Raw genomic sequence first — 23891 nt, 5'->3', positions numbered from 1 at the left:
AATACCTGCTGGCCTGTCCCTCCAGCTATGCTCCATTAACTTGCCCTGCGTCCTCACATGCAGTATAAACTAACACACTTTCCTTATCTGTGTTTCAGACCTTGTCTCATAATGTTTTTCCACTTGTTGGACTCCAGTGTTACAGCCATTACAAATATACAACTTACCTCAGTTGGATCTATTTTATTTCTGTCATACTGCTCTTAAGATATGCTGAAAATGTGCCTGGCTTTTCAGTAAGTACAGAGTCCCCATATCTCACATTTAATAGAAAAGTGAGCTGCTTTCTTCACAGTATACAGGTGATAAGTTTTTATTATGTTGCAATAATTTTATCTGATGTGTGCCTCAATATAGGCTTCTTTTTGATCAATGTCATAGATTACAACTTGGACTTTACAAAAAACATCTATTAGGCCTAAACTAACATTCAGAACGTAACGTACTCCACCTCTGAATGCCTGGCAGTGCAGAAGCCTTGACGAGGAAAAGAAAGTAAAGTAGTGCACAATGAATTAATACAGTCATGGAACAATGAGTCCTGTCTTAAATTAAATCTCTGCAGAGGATGATCCCAGAGAAAGATCCCCAGAACAGGCTGCCCGACTCTACTCCACAGCAGTGGTCCCTGCACAGACACTGGTTTTCAGCACCCACAAGAGCAGGCTGGCCTTGAACCTCCCCCACGCAGTGGCTGCACCGTAACCTGCCTGACTCCGGGTTCAGTAGAACCTGTTCCAGCCCAACTCGTTGCCAAAGATGGGGAAATACATGATTTGCAGTTTAGCCATTGCTCAGAGAAACAGATACACTGCTGTTTTGAAATAGCTACCTCCCACACATCTTCTAAGCCATTCTGGCACTTCTCAGAAATGAATTTGGCAATCTGAATTAAGCCGATGGAAACAATAGTGGTCTGCTTATAATAAAGTCCAATTAAGGGATTCATGTGTATGAGTCAACCAGCATCTAATCAGTTCAAGAAGCCATGTGCCTTGATGAGAAACACATCTACCCTAGGTCAGGCTGGTAGTCCTATAATTAAAATATTTAATTATACATATCCTGTTAATTGGTGATGACTAATTGAATATTAACTTAAGATGGTTATATGTGATAGAAATGAAAAATTAGATATCTAATTTTTTTTTAAATGCATGTATTTTTGCCATAAATTAACCAGTGTTAACACTGAGGTGAACTCAGCCTGACTCTCAGGGACAGTGCCAGGTATCTGATCACACAGGAGCACAAGCTAATACTCATTACGATATGGACCAATAGCACACATGCTTCTCATAGGCAAGTACGAGGAGAGAGGAAAAAGCACAGATAAGAAACCAGAACTTTTACATTCAGTCCTGCATGCATTTCTTCCAGACCATGGTGCCTTCCAAGATACTGACACAAGCAATACAGGATGCAAAATAAGTCTTCCAGCACTTGGAATCTTGCAACATTAAACTTCGGATAGCAAAAGGAAATTGTCATGCACGGCTTTACTACCTTGATTGCAAAAAGATACCCTATGAACAGGGTGAAGTGCTGCAACTAGAGTCAAGACTAAATTCTCCATGTGAACTATTAAACAATCAAAAATGGCTACAGAGAACAGGACTCTTTCAGCCAGTGACCGACATTAGCTTTCCTTAGGAGGATGATTTGTGCAAAGAAGAAAAACAACAATAGAGATGAGACATCCCCAAAATTTCACAAACAAATTTTTCAGCAGAGTAACTGCCATTGACACTTGCCTATCATCATTTTAATTCAGAGTTAAGAAATAAGGATTCATTTAATCTGTATCTGATGATGGAGATTCTTCTAGTTGTGGTGGCTCTATCAAACTCCAATTTGAAATGAGAACACAAAGTAATTCAGCTGAGCAAGACCAAAACTGGAGGCTTGACTGGAAACAACAAGCAGAGCAGTGCTCTTAAAAACTCTGTTATGTCTTAGACAGAAACTCACATGTGTTCTTTACTGTCAACAGTTCTTGTCTTCATTACTCATGTTCTCCCCTCAAAATCTTCCAGCTAAATGGTGTTACAACTGTCAGAGCTGAATCCTACCATCTTCCTCTCCTGCCATGGAAGGGTTTGCAGGCTGCAAGCACATGGCTTCACTAACAATCACGATTTTTTTTCATGGCATTTTGGGGAAGCTCCAGGCCCAGCAGAGACATGGGCTGAGAAAATGTAACAGGGAAGGAAGAAGGAAGAAAGGAAGAGATGGGAGACTAGTAAGAGGAGCCCTCCACTGCTGCTGCTGGCTTCAAGAATGAGATGAATCTGTTTAATCTCTGGTTTGATGACAGCTTTTGAGGCACTCTTTTTTTTTTTTTTCAGAAAGAACCCATCACACTGACAGACTGACATTTCCGATCTCAGCTGCCTGTGCAAACACCAGTAAGAGCAATAATTAATGAACCCTCAAGCATCACTGCCTTCTCCTCTGAAACTATTTTAAAAGGAGCATGAGCTGTTAAAACCTCTGTCCATGGAGAAACTTGCACAGTCACAGACAATAACTACATCACAGGTATTAAATAAAATTTGAGCAATATCTTGCTGGTTTTTTTCCTTCATTATTCCATTTTTAGATGAGGGATTACTTAATTCCCTGGCATGTTGACTATGCATTAGAAATTTCATCTAGAGGAAACTGCCTCTTTACAAATCTTTCCTATCACATTTACCAGAATCATCATTTAAAGTTATCTCCTCTGCTTCAAATGAACCTAAAATTAACACAGTTGTTCCAAAACCCATTTGCTTGTTGACTATTAATGCAGAGACAGAAATTCAAGATTAACATCTTACAAGCCAAGTTTGACAACCGTGACCACCTCGGTTCCTCCCCGTTGCTGTATAGTGCTGTGGAAACAGCTATTTTGAATCTCTGGTATTTACACTGAGATGAACATCTCATCCTCTCACGTGATCAAGCCTGCATCTCAAAGCTGCATCAGAAACCAAAGCGTGCACCTTTTTCAAAGCACTCATGCTCATAAGAAATTCATTTCTTCCGTGAATTCACCTCGATTTTTCTTAAAACAGTACAGACAGATGTTTCAAAAATTCTTACATAAACTCTTTGGTAACATTTAATGACACAGTCTCTTTTCTAGTATCATCGCAGTGCCCTTAGGATCACCATTTCACTGATTTATTTTTTCCCCTCCATGGAGTTTAAAAGCAATTGCACTAAAACTCATTGTCCCTGTACAACGTGGAGCAGGGAGACTGCACAGGAATAATCCCTATAGAACTCAGGTCCCGTCAGCAACTTCTGTGCCTCAGGAGGCTGCCTGTTAAATCGCTCTGAAGACTATAAAATAACCCCCAGAAGTTGCATTGCAGAAGTTATTATTTCTCATCAATTACCAAACCCATTCAACAGTAGTTTTTTCCAGCCCTAGTAAGTAAAAACGACCACAAAACCCCAACAACTTCTTTTACTGTAGCAAAGACCTGACGCTGGCACAGGTTGCCCAAGGGGGTTGTGGAGGCTCCATCCTCAGAGGTTCTCAAAACCTGAGTGGACGTGTCCCTGGTCTGCTCTGGGTGACCCTGCTCTGAGCAAGGAGATTGCACCACAGAGTCTCCAGGGGCCCCTTCCACCCTCAGCCATTCTGTAATTCTGAGATACATAGATGGGGGGAGGGAGCAGAAATATATGTATATATTTTATATACACACACACACTAATTCCTCCCTACCTCTGACATTTTTTGTTTTCCTGTATTGTTGGTACTACCATCCATCAAAACGGAAGTATACTGTACTGCACTGTAACTTAATGAGGCTATTAACTACTGTCTTTAATGAAACGGAAGAGACTCATCTAGTGCCAGTAACCTAGATGAAATGAACATTGAAAATTGTATGACAAATAGTGAACTATATAGGCTACTGCATGCATTTTAGCTACGTTATTATTATAAAAAGTGTGAAAATGCTTATTAACCTTTCTTGTCAATAAATTTCATAATTGCTAAATTAAGTGAAAAGTTAATTAGTTTTCATCTCGTATTTTCACTCCTTCACTACATCTGTTTTATAGTTAAATTATTGCATTACTCCCCCCTACACTCTCTGATGTCGACATGCCTTTAGAAATGTTCATTTATTTCTTAAACATATTTTACTTATACACCCAATCGATTCCAACAAGTATGTATTTCAGTGTATTTAGGCACCTGTACTGTACAATTCCTTTGACGATTAACTTAGGGCATTTCAATTAGCCGAAATGTGTCCTCAGGCAATGGCCACCCCTACTGCCGCTGACTGAAAGGACCTTGTTTATTTAGAAAACGAGGCGATTGAGGTTCCTTTCCTGAATCGCACCCACAAGCAAAGCCCGGGAACCTCGAGCCCACAGCAAGAGATGAGAGTTTGGAGAGAAGGAGGGTTGGACAGTCCCGCTGAGCGTTCGGCCTGGTGCTCGCTGCCCATCTCTTGCTACACGGGGAAACAGCTGAAGAACATGTTGAAAACCAGCTGCTGACAGCAAAACCATCTACAGGTAGTGACTGCTACCGTGTGCAGGCATGGGGCTAAATTCCCCTTGTCTTGATTCCTCGGGGTAATTTCTGCAGTGTAGAAGCTTGTTTGGGTTGGGTTTTTTTCTTGATAGCTAACAAAGCATTTCAAGCCTCTCATACATTCAGATTGTTATAAAGAACAAACCTTGAAAAGGCCAGAAGAGAGAAAATGCCACAACACTAAACTCCCTAGTACAAAAACAGGAAAAAACCATTACAGGTATCAATTTGAACTTATTTTCTCATTATTAAATTACGTTTTTTTGGCAGCATACAGCTAGGGTTGAGAGAGGAACAAAGGCAAATTCTGGTCACAGTTAAAGCTGTAGAACAAATGAGATCATATGTGGCCTGAATAATCAGAACAGGATTATTAAGTGAAGGAGTAATGCTACAGATAGCTAAACCTAAGAACAGAAACACAAGAACAAAGAAAAAAGCCACAACATGGGAATATACATGATGAAAAAGTTACGAAGGCAAATCATGAACATCCTGGCCATTCCACAGCACCTGAAGACTACTTACTAGTATTCAACTATGTATATTTACATATATGAATGTGTATGTACAAACGCATACAAATAAGCTTACACTGGTTCTGATAAAATGGGAAATTCAAAAGTGTTCAGCAATATCACAGTTTTGGTTTTGCTGACTTTAATGAGAGCCCTCTTATGCTTTGTCAAATTCTCTAATATTGGGTTAACAAGAATAGATAACGCTATAAATATTGCATACTCGCTAGTCAGCTCAAGAGTGCATAAATAAGTGGTGCTGCTCTGCTTCAAAATCCTAGTAGGATACTCCAGCTTTGTCCTCATCAATCAGATGGAATACAGTATTCAGGAAGGTAATTCTTCAAACTAATAGCCTAAAACCAGTTCTATACAGAAACTACTTGCTCTGTTATTTTTCATTTATACGCTGAGTTTTTCTTCGTACACCCTTCCCCCCATTGGTGTAATGAGGGTTTTCCAAGGCTAAGACACAGATTCAGAAGAGGAATTGTAAAGAACTGCCACCTGCTAGCACTGAAAAAATATATATTTTCAATATTTATCTTTCAAAAATCTTATTTGTCATTAACTGCAGAACCTCAGTGATGCCGTTAGCAACAGAAATCTTGCAATGAAAGACTATAATTCCAAGGACTGCAGCTGATTAATGTTAAGGAAAAAACCTAAGAGCTCATGTATTTTGATAAAAATTGTACTGAATGCATTAAGAGTAGGTTCTGAAATGTACAGCTAATCTATCTTCAAAATAGACTTGGTTTTGATTCAGTTATTTTAAATAAAGCTTAAAAATCAGTTTATATTTTGATTGTGTTACTTTTTCTAGCAATTTTTGTGGGGAAAAACCAACCAGCCCTGGCACAGAAGACAATTTCTGTACACCTGATTGCTGTCTAGAATACACCAGAAGTCAGGCTGGTTTACTGGGCAGTTCTTACTGTTCTAAAAGGAGATATTGGGAAGCATCTCCGCAAACCTGAACCGAAGACCAGCTCTGCACAAAGGGAGAGGTGGGACAGACCAGTGAAACTCAGAGGATGCAACAGCACATCTTGTATCTTACATCCAGCTCTTTTACAACCCTCTCTTGTTCCAAGATGTTGGTCTCATTAGTTATTCCTTGCAGTATATGTTACAGAAAATAATGTGGAACAGGAAGAGGAAAAAGAGGTAACTTGTTTGCATGACAATTCAGTGAATGTACAAATATTTATAAAACCCTCACTTTCTAGGAAGATACACTTTCCCCTGTGTATGCTCAACAGACTTGGGCATACTTCCAAGAGACTCTAAAACCACTTCCATGTATTTTTAAGGTCTGTATGATAATTAATATCTAAATGGAAAATAGTGAAAACTTGTACTTAAAAGCTGTCTGACGCTCACTGAAATCACTAGTCAGAATAGAGGCCCTCACCAAGAGGCAGATTAAACCTTTGGGGCACCAACCCTCACATCAAAAAGTGCAGCAGAACAGGATCACAGATTAGCTCCCTGCACGTTACACATGTTTTAATCTAAGATAATTTTTAAAAAAAAGTAAATATAAGTTGCTATGTGTTTTTAAATATATTTCAGGCTAGTCATTTAATGCTGAACTTGTTAAAAGAAAACCTCCAGTGCAATAAAATAATAAATTTAAAATTTTTTGTGACATTCTCCAGATTGTCTTGCTATCGGGCAAGTTCAATCGAAATTAAAGCAAACCCAAAGCTCCCCCAATCCTGTTCCAATATATATTTTTTTAAAAATTTTTGGAAGGGGTTGTAGGGGGGAAATGCAAGACATGTAACCTTGATTTCTTTGCCCTTGAAATGAATGGAGATGCAGTTTATTTAAAGTTATGATCTGCAATTTTGTTACCTGGGAATGGTTTTCCAGCAGTCTCAGGGTGGATGCTGACAATGAAAGAAGGAATTCAGAGCTGTTGGGAGCCTAATGCCAAGTAAGCCTAATGGATGTGTATTCTCTAATAATAACTATGTACCTACTCTCAAAGGTCAGTTAACTGATCACAGAGATCCTGATAGTTCTAAAAACTAAATATGGCATGAAATCACAAAAAAAATACTCAAGGTAAAGTTGTTTCATATTAATGAAAACATATATAAGGAATAAAATATTTACTCTTCTGTTTCAATGAAATTGAGTACAAATCCTTTGTCATAAATCCCTAAGACTTTAACACAAAGATGTGGTCATATCTGAATTTTAAAACATGATGATCTTAAAAACATACAACTTTCTATTTGGCAAGAATTTCACCAGCCAGACTGAAAACCACCCACCAGATCATAACGAAAAACTGGTGAGAAAGCCATAAAGGCAGCAGCATACATTTTTTCAGGAGAATATCTTATTTACTAAAGCACACTTTGCTTATGCTGCTCATGGCCATCGAGAACCCTGGTGCAAAGACCCTTATCCCAGCTCTTTGCTTGGCATTGACCATCCCAAATCTCCCACCTTTCCAAGAGTCTCTCCTGGCCCTTCTCTGCAATGTTTGAGGCACTAAACGCCCGCCTGGACTTCTAGGGCCTACCTGCCTCAGCTCAGTGTTATTGAACTTAGACTAAATACTAGTAATCGCTCAGATCATATTTGTTTTCTATTAGTGGCATTGAAAAAATTAGGTTGGAAGGGATTTCTGGGGGTCACCTAGTCCAGCCTCCAGCTTGATGCAGAGTAAACATCGAAGTTGGATGAGGTTCCTCAAGGCCTGGTCCAGTCCACGTTCGAAAATTTTCAAGGACTACAATTTCGCAGCCTCTGTGGGTACCTGTTGCAGTACCAACTAGAGGGGAAAAATCTCATCCCTTGGTCTGCCGGCTGTGCTCTTCCTAACGCAGCTAATCGAGAGCCAGCATTTACTATTCTATCATCTGGTACTACCTTTGACATTCAAAATAATTTTCCTACTGGCTTACAATTCAATATGAATTCCTCACAAGAGATAATCCTGTCCTCTTGACTTAAGCACATTTTCCTCAAAGTTGTTCTACTTTGAATGCGGTCTTTTTAATAACAACATTCAGGATATGGAAATGAAAACAGATAAAAAATTTTAATCAAGAGCAGCAAAAAGCGATAAAGACAAGTGAAAGCTGAGGAACGGACTTACAAATAATGAAAAAAGTCTTAAGCAGGTTATTTGGTGAAGTACAAATGAAAATGGAAGGTTCAAGGGCATATCTGAACAGCACAAAGCATAAAAGATGAATTTGGGTGATTATAAATAAATAAAGGTAGTAAGAGTAACAGTTTTAAGTACCTGGAGGACGTTCTGTATTAGGATGCTTGACTTGAAAACTTAAGACTCTGAATGAACTGGCAGCCTGGTACCAATCTCGGATAGTTGGGAGTATTATAGGGCACACGGAGGAAGGAAAAGCTTGTTTCTCATAACCTATGCACCCCTGTATAACCAAAATCTACTTAAATTGGAACACATTTCTGCCACTCACACCAGCATACACTGAATCCCACTTTCTGCACAAGGAAGCGAACTCCAAAGAAAGCACTGATAACCACCCAAGGGGAAAGCAGCAATCCTCTGTGTCTGAGGTCTTCCTCTTCTCTTTAGAAAGGACGCATCAGTAACATGGAGATCATATACGGCTGCCTTATATGCTCTTGAGAACTAATCTGAATGAGTACAATTTTGAGGAATACAGTGCTATAAAAGGGGAAACATCAATAAGCATGTAAATTATCATATTCATCTGTTTAGCCTATTCCATAACAGTAATTTTGTTTTATTTCTTAAGGCCAGAAATCCTTTGATGAATAACTTCAATGGATTGATTAGAAAAAGGAGTTATTCCTAAGTAGGAATTACTAGCATGTTTTATAAACATCTTCGAAACACTGTCTGTAATATTTCTCATTCATCTACAAAGCATGTGAGATAGGGCTTCCACAGTCACATTACATTTTTTGTCCTTTTGGCCACTTCAACTCTATAGCTTCCTCACTTTATGAGCAATGCAAAGGAATGGAACACCTGGAAGCTAGTAAGCGTGAAAGTTAATTTCAAATAAATACCGACTATGAAAAGGATGAGTTTATAATCATCTCGCCTTAGTGTACTTCAACACAGGCAGATGTAAGTATTCCTACCCCAATACAGTAAAACGATAGAAAAATAATCTATTTATTTTATCCTGGCTGTACTGAATAGACAAGGACAGGAGCCACTGTTTTCACCTGCTGTCATGCTGCTGCACACCTTTTCATTTCTGAATGTTGTATTTTTCCACTACTCAGAAGAAAATTCTCTTCAGAAGTAAACAGCATGAGTGATTAATGTACAGACTATGAAGATACTTGCAAAACCTCTCTTTAGAATAAAGCAAGTACAGGCTAAATTTCAAGGCATTTTTTTTCATTATGGTTTAGTAAAGAGATGATTTAGATGTCTAGCACAGAAATGTGCTAGACTGCGAGAGATAAAAGATCAAGAAAGACTTTTGTGAATATTACCAATTACTATGTGTTAACAAGCTCTTAAAAACCTTCCCAGGAAGAGCTGAAGTCTTTATAACTCAGAGGCAAAGATCATCACAGCTATAGATGACTTTTAACAAACTTTTTGATATATTGAGCCCAAACTCATCTGTTTGGATTCTCCAACCACACTGGTTATAAAATATTTAGTCTAAAATGCATGGCATGCATTTTGTGTAAAAGACAGTTCAGGTGGCCATATCCACCGTTTTTAATGAATGAGGGTGATTTCGTAAAGTTGAACAAGGTGATAGTGAAAATAAATCCTACAATTGCAGCAAGTCCTTAAATTTGTTTGCAGATATGACTATTAAGATCCTTACCATTAGGAGGATTTTAATCTACAATAATCATAACACTTTGAGAAGGCTGTTAGAGAACCAGTACTGGCAACTAATGTAAAGTATATGTGCAAAAAAGCAAGCTTGAGTATATGTGCTCAAGCTCCTCTGAGCAGGAGAGGAAACCAATCTGTCCATCCAGATAGATATGGAAGCACAGAACAGATAATACAACACATCACAGAAATAGGCAATAAGATGAGATAGTAAAAACCCATCAACATACATCATCTGATCATGGTACAGTGTCATCTCCCAGCCTCTATTAGCTCTTGCTGCATCAGTGCAAGTCCCAGACACTTTATCCTGTTTATAATTGCTGATGAGCAGCAATAAGGCCTCCATGCCTCGGTTCCTGTCCGTTCCACTTCGGCACCCACCTATTAGGTTATAACTTTTATTTACAGCCTTGCTTGATGCGCGGTTCTATAAGTACAGCTGGAAACTGAGCAGAGGGAAAAAATAAAAAAGAGTGTCCCTAACGGGCACTATTATTGCCAGGGCTGGGTGATTTATTATGCTGCTCGAAGGCTGTTCTATCATCACTTTCCTGTCGGTGAGAGAGCTCCAAGAAGGTTGGATTTCTAACACAATGCCCTCCAGAAGTCAAACACTAAAAACCAACTTAAAAGTCCCTTGGAAACCAATGAAAATCATACCTCAAAGTTCTTTTAATGTTACAAACCCCCTTCGATAACATTTTGTGTATTTTTTGCTCAGGAGCTTAACACTTCAGAGCAATTAAAAAAAACCAAAACAAAATCTAATTAGTGGTGTACCAGGTCTTTTTGTCCTTACTCATCATAAAGATTGATAAAAAATGATCATACAAAAGTAATGGTTTCTTGCTTTTGGCTCTGGCTGAAAATCTGTGTACTTCTATTTCCACAACCTGCCCCTTCTATAGCTCCTAATATTCTGTCTTCTCGATTGTATGGGTTCAGTCTCAAAGCATTTGGATTTCTGGCACTGCTATGGTCAAGCACATGCCTTAGCATAAGAACATCAACAAACTCAAAACTTCAAAGGGATCATACACCTGCTCAACTGCCTTGCTCAAGCTGTGGAATAATTATTTGCATCTTCTAGACTCAAATGTCAAACTAGAAAAAGCAGTGATCAATGAGACAGATACTGTAATCTTGCACAATAAAAATACCACCACACCCATGTAGGACAGATAGCCTCAAAAAATGCAAGCTATCTGCACGTACAACTATACAGAATATTCAAGATGCATGTTTCTCATAAAAAACTGCTACTGAGAAATAAAGTACTTAAAAACTCACCGACTTTATGGATATAATGTATGAATTGATTGTATCATTACCGCATTTTATCTGCCTGTTTCTAGTACTCTCCCTACCGCACAATTAAAACTTAACTGAGTGTACTCACACAGTTCCACTGATTTTTTCCAGGTTTCTTTAAGCTGCATGAAAATGTTTTAAAATCTGGCTGTTTAGAATTGCATCTTAAATCATCTTTAGTTGTACAGCAGAAAAACAAGAGTAATATGCCACTTAGTACTGCACTTTCACAACACCAGCACCCAATATAAATGGGATCTGGATGCCCTACTGACTCGAGTAAGCCTCAAAGTATCTGCCATCAATCATAACATTACCTAACCATTAAGAAACCAATCAGAGTACATACAAAGCTATACAACAGGCCACATAGTCCCATCTTTTCTCCTACAAAATCTTCAGACCACTGGCTCTCAAAAACCTTTGAGGCATCATCCAAACTAATGATTGCAAGGCTTTATTCATTCTTTTCATTAGAATCCTTGTCCTAGGGGCACGCTTTGCAATAGCAATACTTTATACCACAGCGATGACTCTGGCGAAGAGGAGGAAGAAAAAAAAACCCCACAATTTGGTGTCATAACACAATTTTTTATCTGAACAGCTCCTCCAGCATTCAAGTTGACAAGTACATGAGGTAAAAACTCCTCTGTCTGTAAGAGAACTTTTCCTGTGTCTTGGCAGATTTATTGTTTTGATCTTTCTTCAATGGTTACATTAATGCTAATAAAATATGAAAGGTTTACGTCTTCCCTAATATCCTCCTGATGGGAACCTGCATACAACATAAGTAGGTCAAATTTCTAATTTTCTGTCTCAAATGCTGATATATGGCAGACTATAGGGAAAAACTATGCTTGAAGGAGGAAAAAAATTACACAGATGAATTCCACCAAATCATTCTTCCTTCAAAGCTCTTCAGAGCAGAAGAAATGTAGAATACTTGCAGAAAAGAAGCTTAAACACAATGTGTAGTATTGACAAACGTTGCCTGGATCACTTAAATAACTTCCTAGGAAGGGAGACTAAGCTGAAGTGAATGTAGTGTGAAATATTCACCTACATAGTCCGCTGCTGATGCCTGAACATGTCACACCATTTCTGGGTACTATTCTGTGGCCAATGTTTTCCTGTCAATTCCCATATATATCTGGATTCCCAAATACAGACTTTGAAAACATGGTAATCTATTTTAAAAATGAAAGTTTGCTGAAAATTCAAGCTCTGTAGAGGAAAACTGTAACTCCTGGTAACAGGTTTATTAGTGTAAGGGACTACAAACAAAATATGCAGATCACTGAGCAAATAATGTAAAAAGCATTTGGGGAAAATGAGGTAATATAAAACCATTAGGTTTAGTTGACTGAGGACGAAATGTGACATCGAATTAAGATGATCTCCTTGTTTTCTTGCTAAACACACCAAATGATTAACATACAAACATGTAGGGACCAAACGTTAGCATAACTGCAAATGAGAGAACTACCGAGCAAAGTTAGCCAACCATTTAAGGGATGGTTTTCAACATGTATAGTAGCTTCATCTGCTTTATTCTAAGGAGCTTTTACTGTTGCCATTTGACACTCCAAATAGACTTACTTGCCTTTTTGCTAATCACAAGCACATTTTTTTAAAATATTCAAACAGTACTCTCAGTTTTCAGTATCTATAGCATCATCGAAAGCTTTCAAATGACCCTGCAATGAAAACCAGAGTTAAACATTACAACAGCTACCATATAAAGAAAATACAGTTTAGTAATACCACAAGCAAAGCAGATTAGTTTGCAAGAGATACAGTGGCAAACATTTGGTCTTGTTTCGGTCCACCTCCATGGCTATATAGAAAAGAAAATCCCCAGTCTTCCTATTCTGGAGAAGCTGGATTCAGTATCTTCCGGTGCCAAACTCAGAGAGTTCTTTGGCAAGCAATTCCCACAGCATTGTCACAGATTATCACACACTGAGAGGTCTGCACCTGCACCAAGTGCAAGGTAATGTAGATTCTCTTTAAGCTTCCTTCACTGCAGACCAAGCCAACTTGCAGCATCACACCTTCGCTGGCAAGCTAACAACACATACATATGGTACAAGGACAGTTCAGCTAAACATAGAGCAACATGAAACACTTTTTAAAGGAGTGATTTCAGAGGAAATTTACTTTGAACTCCTGAAAGAATAAGAGCCCTTAATCAAACAGCAACACTCTTCCTTTTGACACACTCAATACAGCTCAACTGGTTGGTACCTAAGTGCAAATATAGGCAAAAATTATTTTGGCAACACAGGCTGCTAACACATAACAACCACCTAGACGCCAGCCCCCACCACCCCACAGGCAGTTATGGGTTCCCACAGCGGCGCTGGTGGAAAGGATCACACGAACTGTCCTTCAGCAGCACAAAACCAAAGCCTGAAAAAGGTGTGAGCCAATGCGGGTAACTGGGCTGCCTGCCTGAACAAGCGCTCACACGGCTCCTCGTGACAGATCCGCTGCAGAAGAAGCAACTCCTTCTGGCAATGACCCGACGCATCACTACTAACACTAGCGCTGTGAGAGATTATCCATCTATGTCCTCCATGTAGAAGTAAAGTCATCAAAAGGACCCAAAGCAGGTAAAATTTAGTCTCAGTGCAAACATCAGCTGTCTATACTGCATCTTCGATCAGGGAAAGTCGAGTCAATATACTCCAAACAGTTTTCTACTCAATACTTTACATTTGAAGGAGGGGATTTCCAGAACACAATCACAATCATTAGACTTAAATCAAACCAATTACTCCTGTATGTCTTACGTTCACAAAGATTTACTGAAAACACAGCCTATATATGGAATTACGTTTAACAGGACTCTGAGATGAACTATCTGCCATACAAATCCTTTTATATATAGATATGTTTCTGACAGCAAAACACCAGTATTTATTTTTATTTGGCATTCACCAGATATAGTTACTACCCCTGAGTATTAAACTATAACCATACAGCTACGTATCATGCAAAACCGAATTCCTCAACCCCCACAAAACACGTACCTGAGTCGCAAGATCTTTTGGTTGGTGTAGTTAATGAGGCATGAGCTGTATCTGTGCATGGCCCACCTGGAAACAGAGAAGATCATATGTCTCAAAATACCACCTCTATTGAACATTTACAACCACATCAAGACTATACTTAGGAATACAAAATGCTGAGGAGCACTTGTCTTTGGAAAACATGTTGGGAAGTAGTCTACAATTCTCAGTATTTCCTTCCCAGTCAAATATGGATATGTCTTGCACTGAAAAAATAGATGACAAGTTGGGGCAAAAAGACAAGTTATGTTATACTTTATAAACATTTCAAGAGGCAGTTTTAGGAAAATACACACTGTAATTGCAATTTTTCCAGCATTGACAAAAGTACTTTTTATGTTGGAACAAAGCTAGAAATGTATCTAACTAACTCACAAGCAATGCAAATGACAAAGTGACAGCTTCCCTGATGCCAACCTTGTCACTGACTCCAGTGAGATAACAACTTTGCCTCTTATCTTGTTCTCATGTTTTCAGAGCATGGCACAAGCATATGCTAACAAACTGTTTCCATGTTTAAGTTTTTTTGGTTGAACTCTGGACTGTTGGCCACTTATCTGTTATCTACTTGGTAGTAAATTGCTTTCTGGCTTTTTTTCTTAACATGCATCATCGTTGAAGAATTCTCCAGAGATCTTGGTAAAATAGCAGCCAATTGAGTATCCTTAGTAACTCGTAGTAAAAATAAATAAATAAACCACCCCCCCGTATAGTGAAGCCAAGACAAATCAACAGTAGCATTACCAGTGGTAATAACACATCATAGCATCGATAATTGGATATTATAAATTGGATGATGCTAGAGAGCCTGAAATTACATGAGATCTAGTAAAGTTTGGCTATCAAAATACCAATAATCACGTTTGCATGGGACTGCTGGTGATACAGTACTGATACACTCGCAATACAACAGAGCTTAGCATGACATGTTAACCTTCAACATAAGTTTTCACGCTCTGAAATATACTTTTTCCCTTAATATTTTTTCAATCTTTGCATATCTGGAAAGCAGCACTTGGGCTTTGAGAATGATTTTCTCTTTTCAAATGCTTTCAAGTCTGGCCTTGTAGTAAACTCTTTCTTTTTGCTTCTCTCCGAGATGCTTCCCCTTCACGTTTTTCTTTCATTTCTACTTTCAGTATCATGTCTTAGGTAACTTTGTCTACCCTCATAGCATTTTAACACTACAAAATAGAAAAGAAAGTTCTGCAATTGGGAGAGAAAGACTTGAGGAAATTATTTTTGGTGAAGTGATTTCAATGAAATGCACTTGGGAGCAAAGATCTTACAAGTTTTACACTTTCTGTTTTCCAGAGAAGGACTGATAAACTTCTTGAGTTTTCTCCCAGTAAGTCCCCCCCAGCAACATACACCATTTTATAACCATGGAGCAGGTAATCTTGAAAGAGAAGGCTACAAAGGCCAGGAAGCCCGTGTTCGGCCTGCAGACAAACACTGAGGCTACTCATTAGGGCCTGGCCTGATGTTAAGCGAAATGAAGAGGACCCAGGAAATGACCAAACACAACCTAGAAATGGTTGCGTGTTAGTAATACTGTTGTAAAAGGCTCAAAAAGTGCCTAATCTAGGGTTTACTGCATTCGGGAAGAAAACCCATCCTGCATCAGAACCCTTACCCAGTTTCCTATTGAAACCCTTCCAATATTCAAAAAACTACACAACAGGTCTGTCAAGTCAGTTTCAGCTTTCAAAGACCAAGTGTATAGTATTCATTTTCAATACTGAATTTGTGTAAACAATATCTATAACAGGATACAGAATATACCAAAATATATACAACAGGGTATGGAATTTCAATGAACTGATTTTAGACCACAGCTGCCTCTTAAGATGCTGCAGCTTTTCTTTAGTTTTAGTTACATTTTCCCCATTTCACTGAACATACATTGACAGGCATCATCACTGTGGACTATCAAATAAGACTAATCCTTGCAATTACTGTATAGTAAATATTTAAACTAGTTGATACTTTCAGCATCCAACTAAATATAAAGGATCTTTATTTCTCACTCTCTAAAGTACAATAAGTTGGTATGTATTCTGCACTTCCCTGTGTCAGAGTTTTTCTTTTATTTAATTTCCCCTCATTAGGTATTACTTTCATATAGCTTTGATTTGTATAGCCCAGCACCAGAGTTTCAACAAAGAATATCCTGGGATTTGCACGCACGTGTACCAGTGCCTAACAACCAGCAAAGGCGGCACGTCCTCTGCAGCATTTCCTTCTGCTACTGTTTTTGTTCTACCATTAAAAATGTCATGCATAATTCAATGCTATGTAGTATAGGCTTGACCGTGCAATTCTACATGGAAGTCATTACGTTGAATCCTTTTTGTATACATAATGGTGAATACAGGCAGCTCTGTATTATTTGAAACCAGACAGTATATTCCCCACAACTTTGATAAAAATTCTGCATGAAAGGGAAGCCATGTACACTAACACATTGGTCCTTCTTGGCTATACACATATGTAGACTTATTACTTAGCATGACTCAGGAAAGACCTGCACTTTCATTCCCCAAAAAATAAGTGTTTCAAGGGAATTTAATTGTGGTATATAAAATACTTCAGTGAACAGTGAAAGGCGACACGTCTAGCTTTTAACATGACCCACAGGGCTGCAGGTTGCAATATTTTTCTCAGCACAAGAGATTAAAATGGAAGAATAAAGATATCTTTCTACTCTATATCCAATTAACAGACTAAACAATAGCTTCTGCTCTTTTTTTATTCCAGTGTATGCTTTCTGGCATTTGCATCTCCCCATCCAAACAAAAGCAGTCACTGCCCAGCAATAATGTAATCCCAAGAGAAGATGATTAAAAATGCAAAAATACTAAAATCTACTAAAGAAATTAGAATTGCGAAAATCACTGAGATTGTAAATTCAAACAGAGAATTAAAAAGGACAAAACAAGATCCTGTAACTCAAACACTATTACATATTAAAAGAAAAGGTCTTGCTAATGTAGCTGCTATGTTTGTGGCTTCTGATATCCCTACCCTTCTGTAACTTATTGTTTACTGTACTCTAAATATATCAATTTGGAAAAACAGGTTCAAATCCAGTTTCTCTGCTAACTCCCTAAAGTAGTAAAATACTATGTATTACTTATTTTTCTATATGTGTGTTAATATTGTTATTATTTACTGTAACAGACTATTATAATTTCTATATATTTATATTGACCTCTAGAATGCTTTTCTGCATTGTCCACCTTCCTTCCTGAAAGACGGTAACAATTGCCAAGGACCACCTGTCCTGCAGGACATCCCCGAGTCAGGGTCACTTCTTGTTTCCCCTTCCTGGAGTCTTCACAAATTGAAGTGACTCCACTCAGGCTGAACCTCCTGTGTAGGAATAAGTGAAGTACCAGGGCAACCCCCCTTCCTTTGCTGTTCGAGGAAGCACTGAGTTTGAACCCAGAGCAGCTGTGGCAGGTGTGTTTGAGCAGCACTCAGAAGCACTTACCAAGCAGAGGAAGAGATGCAGAATGGAATGAAACCAGACTTGTACAAGAGTACAAAGCCTAAGATTAAAATAATACACTGAACCAATTACAGATAACACAAAAACTGCAAACCAGATAATGAACAAACGTGAAAAATAAGTGAAGGAGGCTGAAGCTCAATAACATTTGATCAGACTGATATAAGCACATCCAAGGGTTGCTTTGAGCTTTCGGTACAGCGATGGCTCCTCCCCAACTCCCTGCACGCACTGGGCCAGCAGAGGGTAATAAATAAGAGCCGAATTTCCTTGGAGAGCAGCGTTGTAGCCTGGACAGGGAGAATTTCATGGCTATTGGCAATATAGGAAAGAACCCACCTTTGGAAACCTGTCGAAACCAGTAATCTAGTTGTGTGTTTCCTGAATTGGTAGAGACATAATCTAATTAATCTGCACAACTGGGCTTGAAAACAGCCATTGATTACAAACATCAATACATAAACAAACAGGAACATAAGTCTCTAGATTCAGTCTGCACAGGCAGAATAACTCTCTTTAAGGAAAAAAAGCAAATTAATTTTACAGCACTTAAGGACTGCTTTTTTGCTGCAGAATGGGTAAACCGCATGATAATTTAAGCTTTGTTATTACTAAACAGGTAAGAGGATTGTATCACAAATACTTCTAAATTCTAGTTTTACAAATCTGCTGTTATTTACTTTCGTGGATTTTTATCTACGTGCAGCTTTTGGAGAGGGAAGTGAAACCTGGACTGCTGTGCTGCTGCGGACAGCTGGTAAACTTAACAACTATAACGAAGTAAATAGAGACAAGATTCAGATTCCCCTTTTTTTCCCCTGCTATTGTTTCACTCACCTGCTTTTCCTCAGTTTCCTCATTTGTAAAATAGACATGAAACTTTCCTACCTTATAGGTGCAAGCTGAAGTTTGAAAATGTGCTTTTGAAACTGGCAGTTAAATTATAATTTTATAAATAATTTTTATGTAACCTTGATAGCTGTGCTGCTCTAACCCACATTTTTCTTATGAGACTGTGTTTCTGTTTCATGTTCCACGGGGTCCTTTCACTTTAATAAATGGGACCCTAGGATATACTGTCTACTCTGCAGTGTGAAACAACTATGAATCAGAGGGAACAATTAACAGTGGTACTATTCTACTAGTCTTCGTTATGTTTCAAAATCATCATGCCAGAGATGTGGAAAGGAGTGTTCATTTCATAAATCTATGGGTCAGTTCTTTGCTTAAGAATCAGAAATATTCTTTAAATGAAACTGAGACTCGATTGAAACTCACAGAAAGATCCTCACGCCATGAAATGATGATGAAGGTGACACTTCTACTAGACACTGATTTGTTCAAGTTTCTAACTGCATGTATGTTCCGTAGTGACACCTAATACTAGTGGTATTTCTCAAAAGACAACTCATACAGCTCACAACTACATATGGTTTTATAATTGAAAGCATTCTTGCAAGTTACCAGGAAAAAAAGGGTTTACAGCAGTACTAAATTAAAAAAAAATATTTTGTGATGAATATTCTAAATGAAAAACTGAATTACTGTTAATTTTAATATGAAAAACAGTACCAAAAGGCTATTTGTACACACCATCTAATGAAGAGAAGGCTAAAAAAAGAACGCTTAAGAGGTAAAACACCTTTTACTATTACCTAACTTAATAAAATAAAAAGCCTGAGAAAATGGCTGGTTCTTACTCTGTGGCATAGAAATCCAAAGATGGCTGCAATATTAAAAAACACCCAGGTGCGTATTCTATATGAGAGCTATGGTCCCCCTTGCTCTGATACAAGACAAACAAAACTGAGTACAAGATGAAAGAACGTGACAATCTTGTGAGTTGATAAAGAAAATGAGAATTCATCATCATCATCATCACCACCTATCTGCAGCTTTCTCAGTTATGTTTAGGTACAACTTTAATAGCAATATTAAATCCTGTGAGTTAGGTAGGCTAGTTTAGTAGCTCAGCATAATTTTAACAGTTACTGCATTCTTTGGGATCAGAGAAAAACCCAAAAATCAGTATCAGAATAAATTAGGTTAGCAATGAAACAAATTATTTTGTACAACCACCTATGACAAACAAGACAAAACCAGGCAGCTAGCTGGGTCTCTTTATACATGCAATACTTTATAGAAGTGGGTATACACATAACCTTCAGCCAAAGATAAGCCCAAAACCAAAGTTACCCATAGCCAGAATTGAAAGAAAAAAAAGAAAGGTTCCATCCTGACCTCTACTGCAATGAATGAATGAATTCTCAAAGCCAGAGCCTTTAGAAAAGTATATAATGGACAGCATACAGGAACAATTGTCATTTTAGAAATCACCTCCTTATTTAAGAGGCTCAAAACACAATTAAGGATATCACAATACTAATGCAAAATATGAAGTATTTTCAGAGCATACATAGGAAAGCTGTCATCTGACTCTGCTGACAAACCCAGGCAAAATGCAAAAACTGTGAAGTCATTATAAATTGGTAGAAATCTTTTGCATAGTGTCAGAGAAAAGGCCATTCGACAAAAAAAAAAGAGAAAGGATGCACTTGTTTACAATTTTTTTCATAAACTTATGTTGAAAATACTGACATTTTTTAAATTCCAAAACCAGAAAAAAAATCATTATTTTGTCTAGTACGATAGCATATGTGGCTTTTTGCACAGTCATGCTTCAACAAGCCATGAAATTCAGAGTATAAACATCCAACAGGTGCAGCAGAAAAAAACAATCTCTCACCCTTCTGCCAGAGATCTCTTACAGAAGCCTGGTGCATCTCTGTCTCAGATGCAGCACACTTTATGTACATAAAGTAACCTCACTAAATTAACTTTATAATCCCGGTATCTCAATAGATAGCACATGCAAATGCTTCATAAAATAACATTTCAAAAGCATTCTTCAAACTTGTCTTGCCAATTTAAGTGTTTTTGATAAACTAATGATGCTTTAAACACTTAGCTTGACATGCAACAGTTCAAATTCCGGAGGGTATACGATGACTAGTCAAAATTTACACATATTCAGTCCTGCAAATTCATATCTAGGCATTTAAAATTCAGCACACACAGAGGAAAAGTGTGGCCAGTGACCACCACCTTCTTTCTGGGCTGAAATCTCCAATGTATTGTTTGACATTTACAGCAATATCTCAGATCTTTTGTGTCTCCTTATAAGTCTTCGATGTAGAAATGTAGAGCATTTAACTGTTCTAGAAACATCAGATATTCCTTCTGTCCTTTTTCAATTGTGGTTCTTGCTAATTCAAGCTGGCCAGGAAGAGTTAAGCAGATAATTAAATAAAATCATGGCAACTAAAGCTAAGAACTACTGAAATATCAAATCCAATCCAGCTGCCAAAGTCAGAGTTGTTCACGTTGACATTTCTCCTGTCACATAACAGCACAGTTAGTTTTAAACCTGCACAGTGTCAGGTTTAGGTCTACTCAGACAGTGACCGAAAAATAATGTGACAGCCCCGAAGAAAGCAATGAAGGCCTGAAACTAAGCAAAATTATTCCATGTGCAGTGTGACCTTTTCTTTACCAAAATGCATAGAACCTTCTCTAATAAGCCGATTTTCCTAAAGAATGCTGGTGGCCAGAGGTAGGGAGAGAGAGAAGTGAGGGCCATTGTCAAACCCCTTTTTTCTTGTCTGTTAAAAATAAACAAAATCCCTGCCCACTCAATAAGAAAAGGAAACCTTTGAGAGAGCAACCAGCCCACGTGGTGACGGACACTGAAATAACTACCATTAGGACCTCCTAAACGCAGGGAGAAGATGAAGGGAAAAATCAGAATAGACGAAAACTGTACAAAAACTTGAACAGAGAAACTTATCTGCACATGAAGCAGCAGAAGAACAAAACTTAGACTGATTCAACCATCTGTTAACAGATTATTAAAAATCCACACAAATCTAGATTTAGTAAAGCTATACCAATATACTTCTTGTCCGCAAAGGTTTATTTCAGAAAACTTACTGCAACTGATAAGACCTGAAGGTTCTGGATAGAAAAAGGCATACGGGGCAGGGAAGTGGGGGGGGAAAAAAAAAAAAAAAAAAAAGGAAATCTTAGAATGTTCTCCCCCCTAAAATTGCAACAGCATTTTTTTTAAATTGGTGATAAGCAATACTTCATCAAAACTAAACACATGTGAATAAGGGAAAAAAACATTTTTGTTGACTGCAACTGTGAGACTGAGAATTACATTTCAAATATGAGGGGGAAGAGATATTAATTTGCAAAGGAGACACTGGGGTAGGTGATTGTTCAGAACTGGGGGTGGCAGGAGATGGAAAGTCACTACAACTGGTTTTGTATATAAGACACTCAGGAATACAAATCTCACAGAAAATCAAAATAGTAACAAGAAAGGCAGAAATACTTGCATATTGTCAAACTGAATTTCTGCAAAATCTAGTCCAAGGAACTTTTATCCTATATCATTCATTCTGTGATAAAAAAAGCAAACGGTTACTTTAAAAAGTACAAAAAACCCCCTCACTTTCTCTGATACAGAATATGAATCTTACCACATGAGATTTCTATGGTTCTCTTCAGTTGTTGTAACATGAATGGAATTTGTTAATTACCGAAATGACTCGCTGTAATTCTGTACAATCTGTTTACCCATGGACTCAAGTACTATGGCAAATGCCTTGATGTGAGACTCTTCTGAAAAGCTTGAAAGGGGAGTGGAATGCACCACAAGAATCCTTTCCGAGTACTCCCATCTTTTCACACTTTGATAGGGATTAGCATAATGATGTCATACATTGATTTCTGGTGAATTACCACAATTCTGTTCAGGCCACTACATAGCTGTACATCATCACACGCCACTGTAAAATATCACTCTTTGAAGAACAAAGCTGTAATGAGAGCAGTGCATGCTTCGTAGAACTTGCTGCAAAATAAATAAATATGGCACAGAAAAGGACACCTTCAAATTAAAATCAAAAAGACATTTAAAGTTTCACCATTCTTCATTACGGGAAAGAATCTTCCATGCTGAGGCTATTATCCATCAGAAAAGTTCCATCTGTGTATAATTATTTCTGATAAATTATATTAAGCTTCATTAAGGAAGTAGTGGGGATGTGAGAGAAGACAGAGGGAGCTCAAACTGTAAATAAATCTCCCCCCTGTATTTCACTTAAAATCACCCCAGCAGGAAGTCAAAGAATTTTTTTTATAGGTAATATTTTCAAATGCTCTCTGCAGGCTGTGCTGCCTAATATCCATCACCTTCAGTGTATGTTCACAAGCTTACAGCAATTCCAGATGAAGGACACTATTTAATTTCCTTCCCTCTTCTCCATCCCTGTAATCACCTTCCCACTTATCCCCAAGACCTTCCCAGCCACAACAGAAATGTTTTGTTGTAACACAATTTAAGTCCTGACTGAACAAATTTTCAGAAAACCTGACACATGAAGCAGCGGCAAAGTGCCCTGTAACACCAAGTAGTAGATCCTGGCTAACAAGCGAGCAGAGGTGCTGAAACCCCCTGCCCCGTGAGGGCCCAAATGTGTTGCTGAAGCACAATGTTTTGCTGAATTCTCTAGGAAGGTTGTTTTAAGGCCTTGTTTTTACAGCAGACTACAGGTTTCCCCTGAAGAAGCGCTGGACAGAAGGAAGAGATGACGGGTGCTCAGCAGCAACTGTGTATGTGAAGGAGAGACAAGAGTTACAGAACTGGTATGAGAACATTCACATTTGAACCCTGCTGTATTTCTGGCAATATTCTCACATACAGACGGAAAACAATAATTCCATTTAAACATTTTATTTCAGTTAGTCTAATAAATTACCACAATCCCCAAATGACACTTTGTGCTTTGTCCACAGCCAATCTGCAGAAGTAAAAAGAATATATATGCAAAGTCTGCATACTTGTAAACAGAATAAATACTTTGGCAACTCAGCAAAACCATCCTATGCAAACAGTTAACATAACTGAAAACAAGTGTAGCATAGAAAAGATTTTTTTTTTAGTCCTAGTGCTTTGTCAGCATTATTTCCGAGCAGTTATCTCAATGTTAAAGAATCAGAGCAGCTCTAGTAG

General features: G+C 38.1%; 1 protein-coding gene across 2 annotated transcripts in view; it reads right to left on the bottom strand.

Moving 5' to 3' along the window:
- ZFAND3 (zinc finger AN1-type containing 3) overlaps nt 1–23891 on the bottom strand; it is a 140930-nt gene that overhangs the window by 25192 nt on the left and 91847 nt on the right. For both annotated transcript variants that reach the window (XM_065631299.1, XM_065631300.1), the window contains one exon: nt 14260–14325. In XM_065631299.1, coding sequence (XP_065487371.1) covers nt 14260–14325 — 66 coding nt within the window. The remainder of the gene's footprint in view (nt 1–14259; nt 14326–23891) is intronic.

This window comes from Caloenas nicobarica, chromosome 3 (genome assembly GCF_036013445.1).
Source record: "Caloenas nicobarica isolate bCalNic1 chromosome 3, bCalNic1.hap1, whole genome shotgun sequence".
NCBI classification, from domain to species: Eukaryota; Metazoa; Chordata; class Aves; order Columbiformes; family Columbidae; genus Caloenas; species Caloenas nicobarica.
The sequence above is the reverse complement of the archived record's forward strand: the minus strand, read 5'-3'. Positions and strand labels throughout refer to the sequence as shown.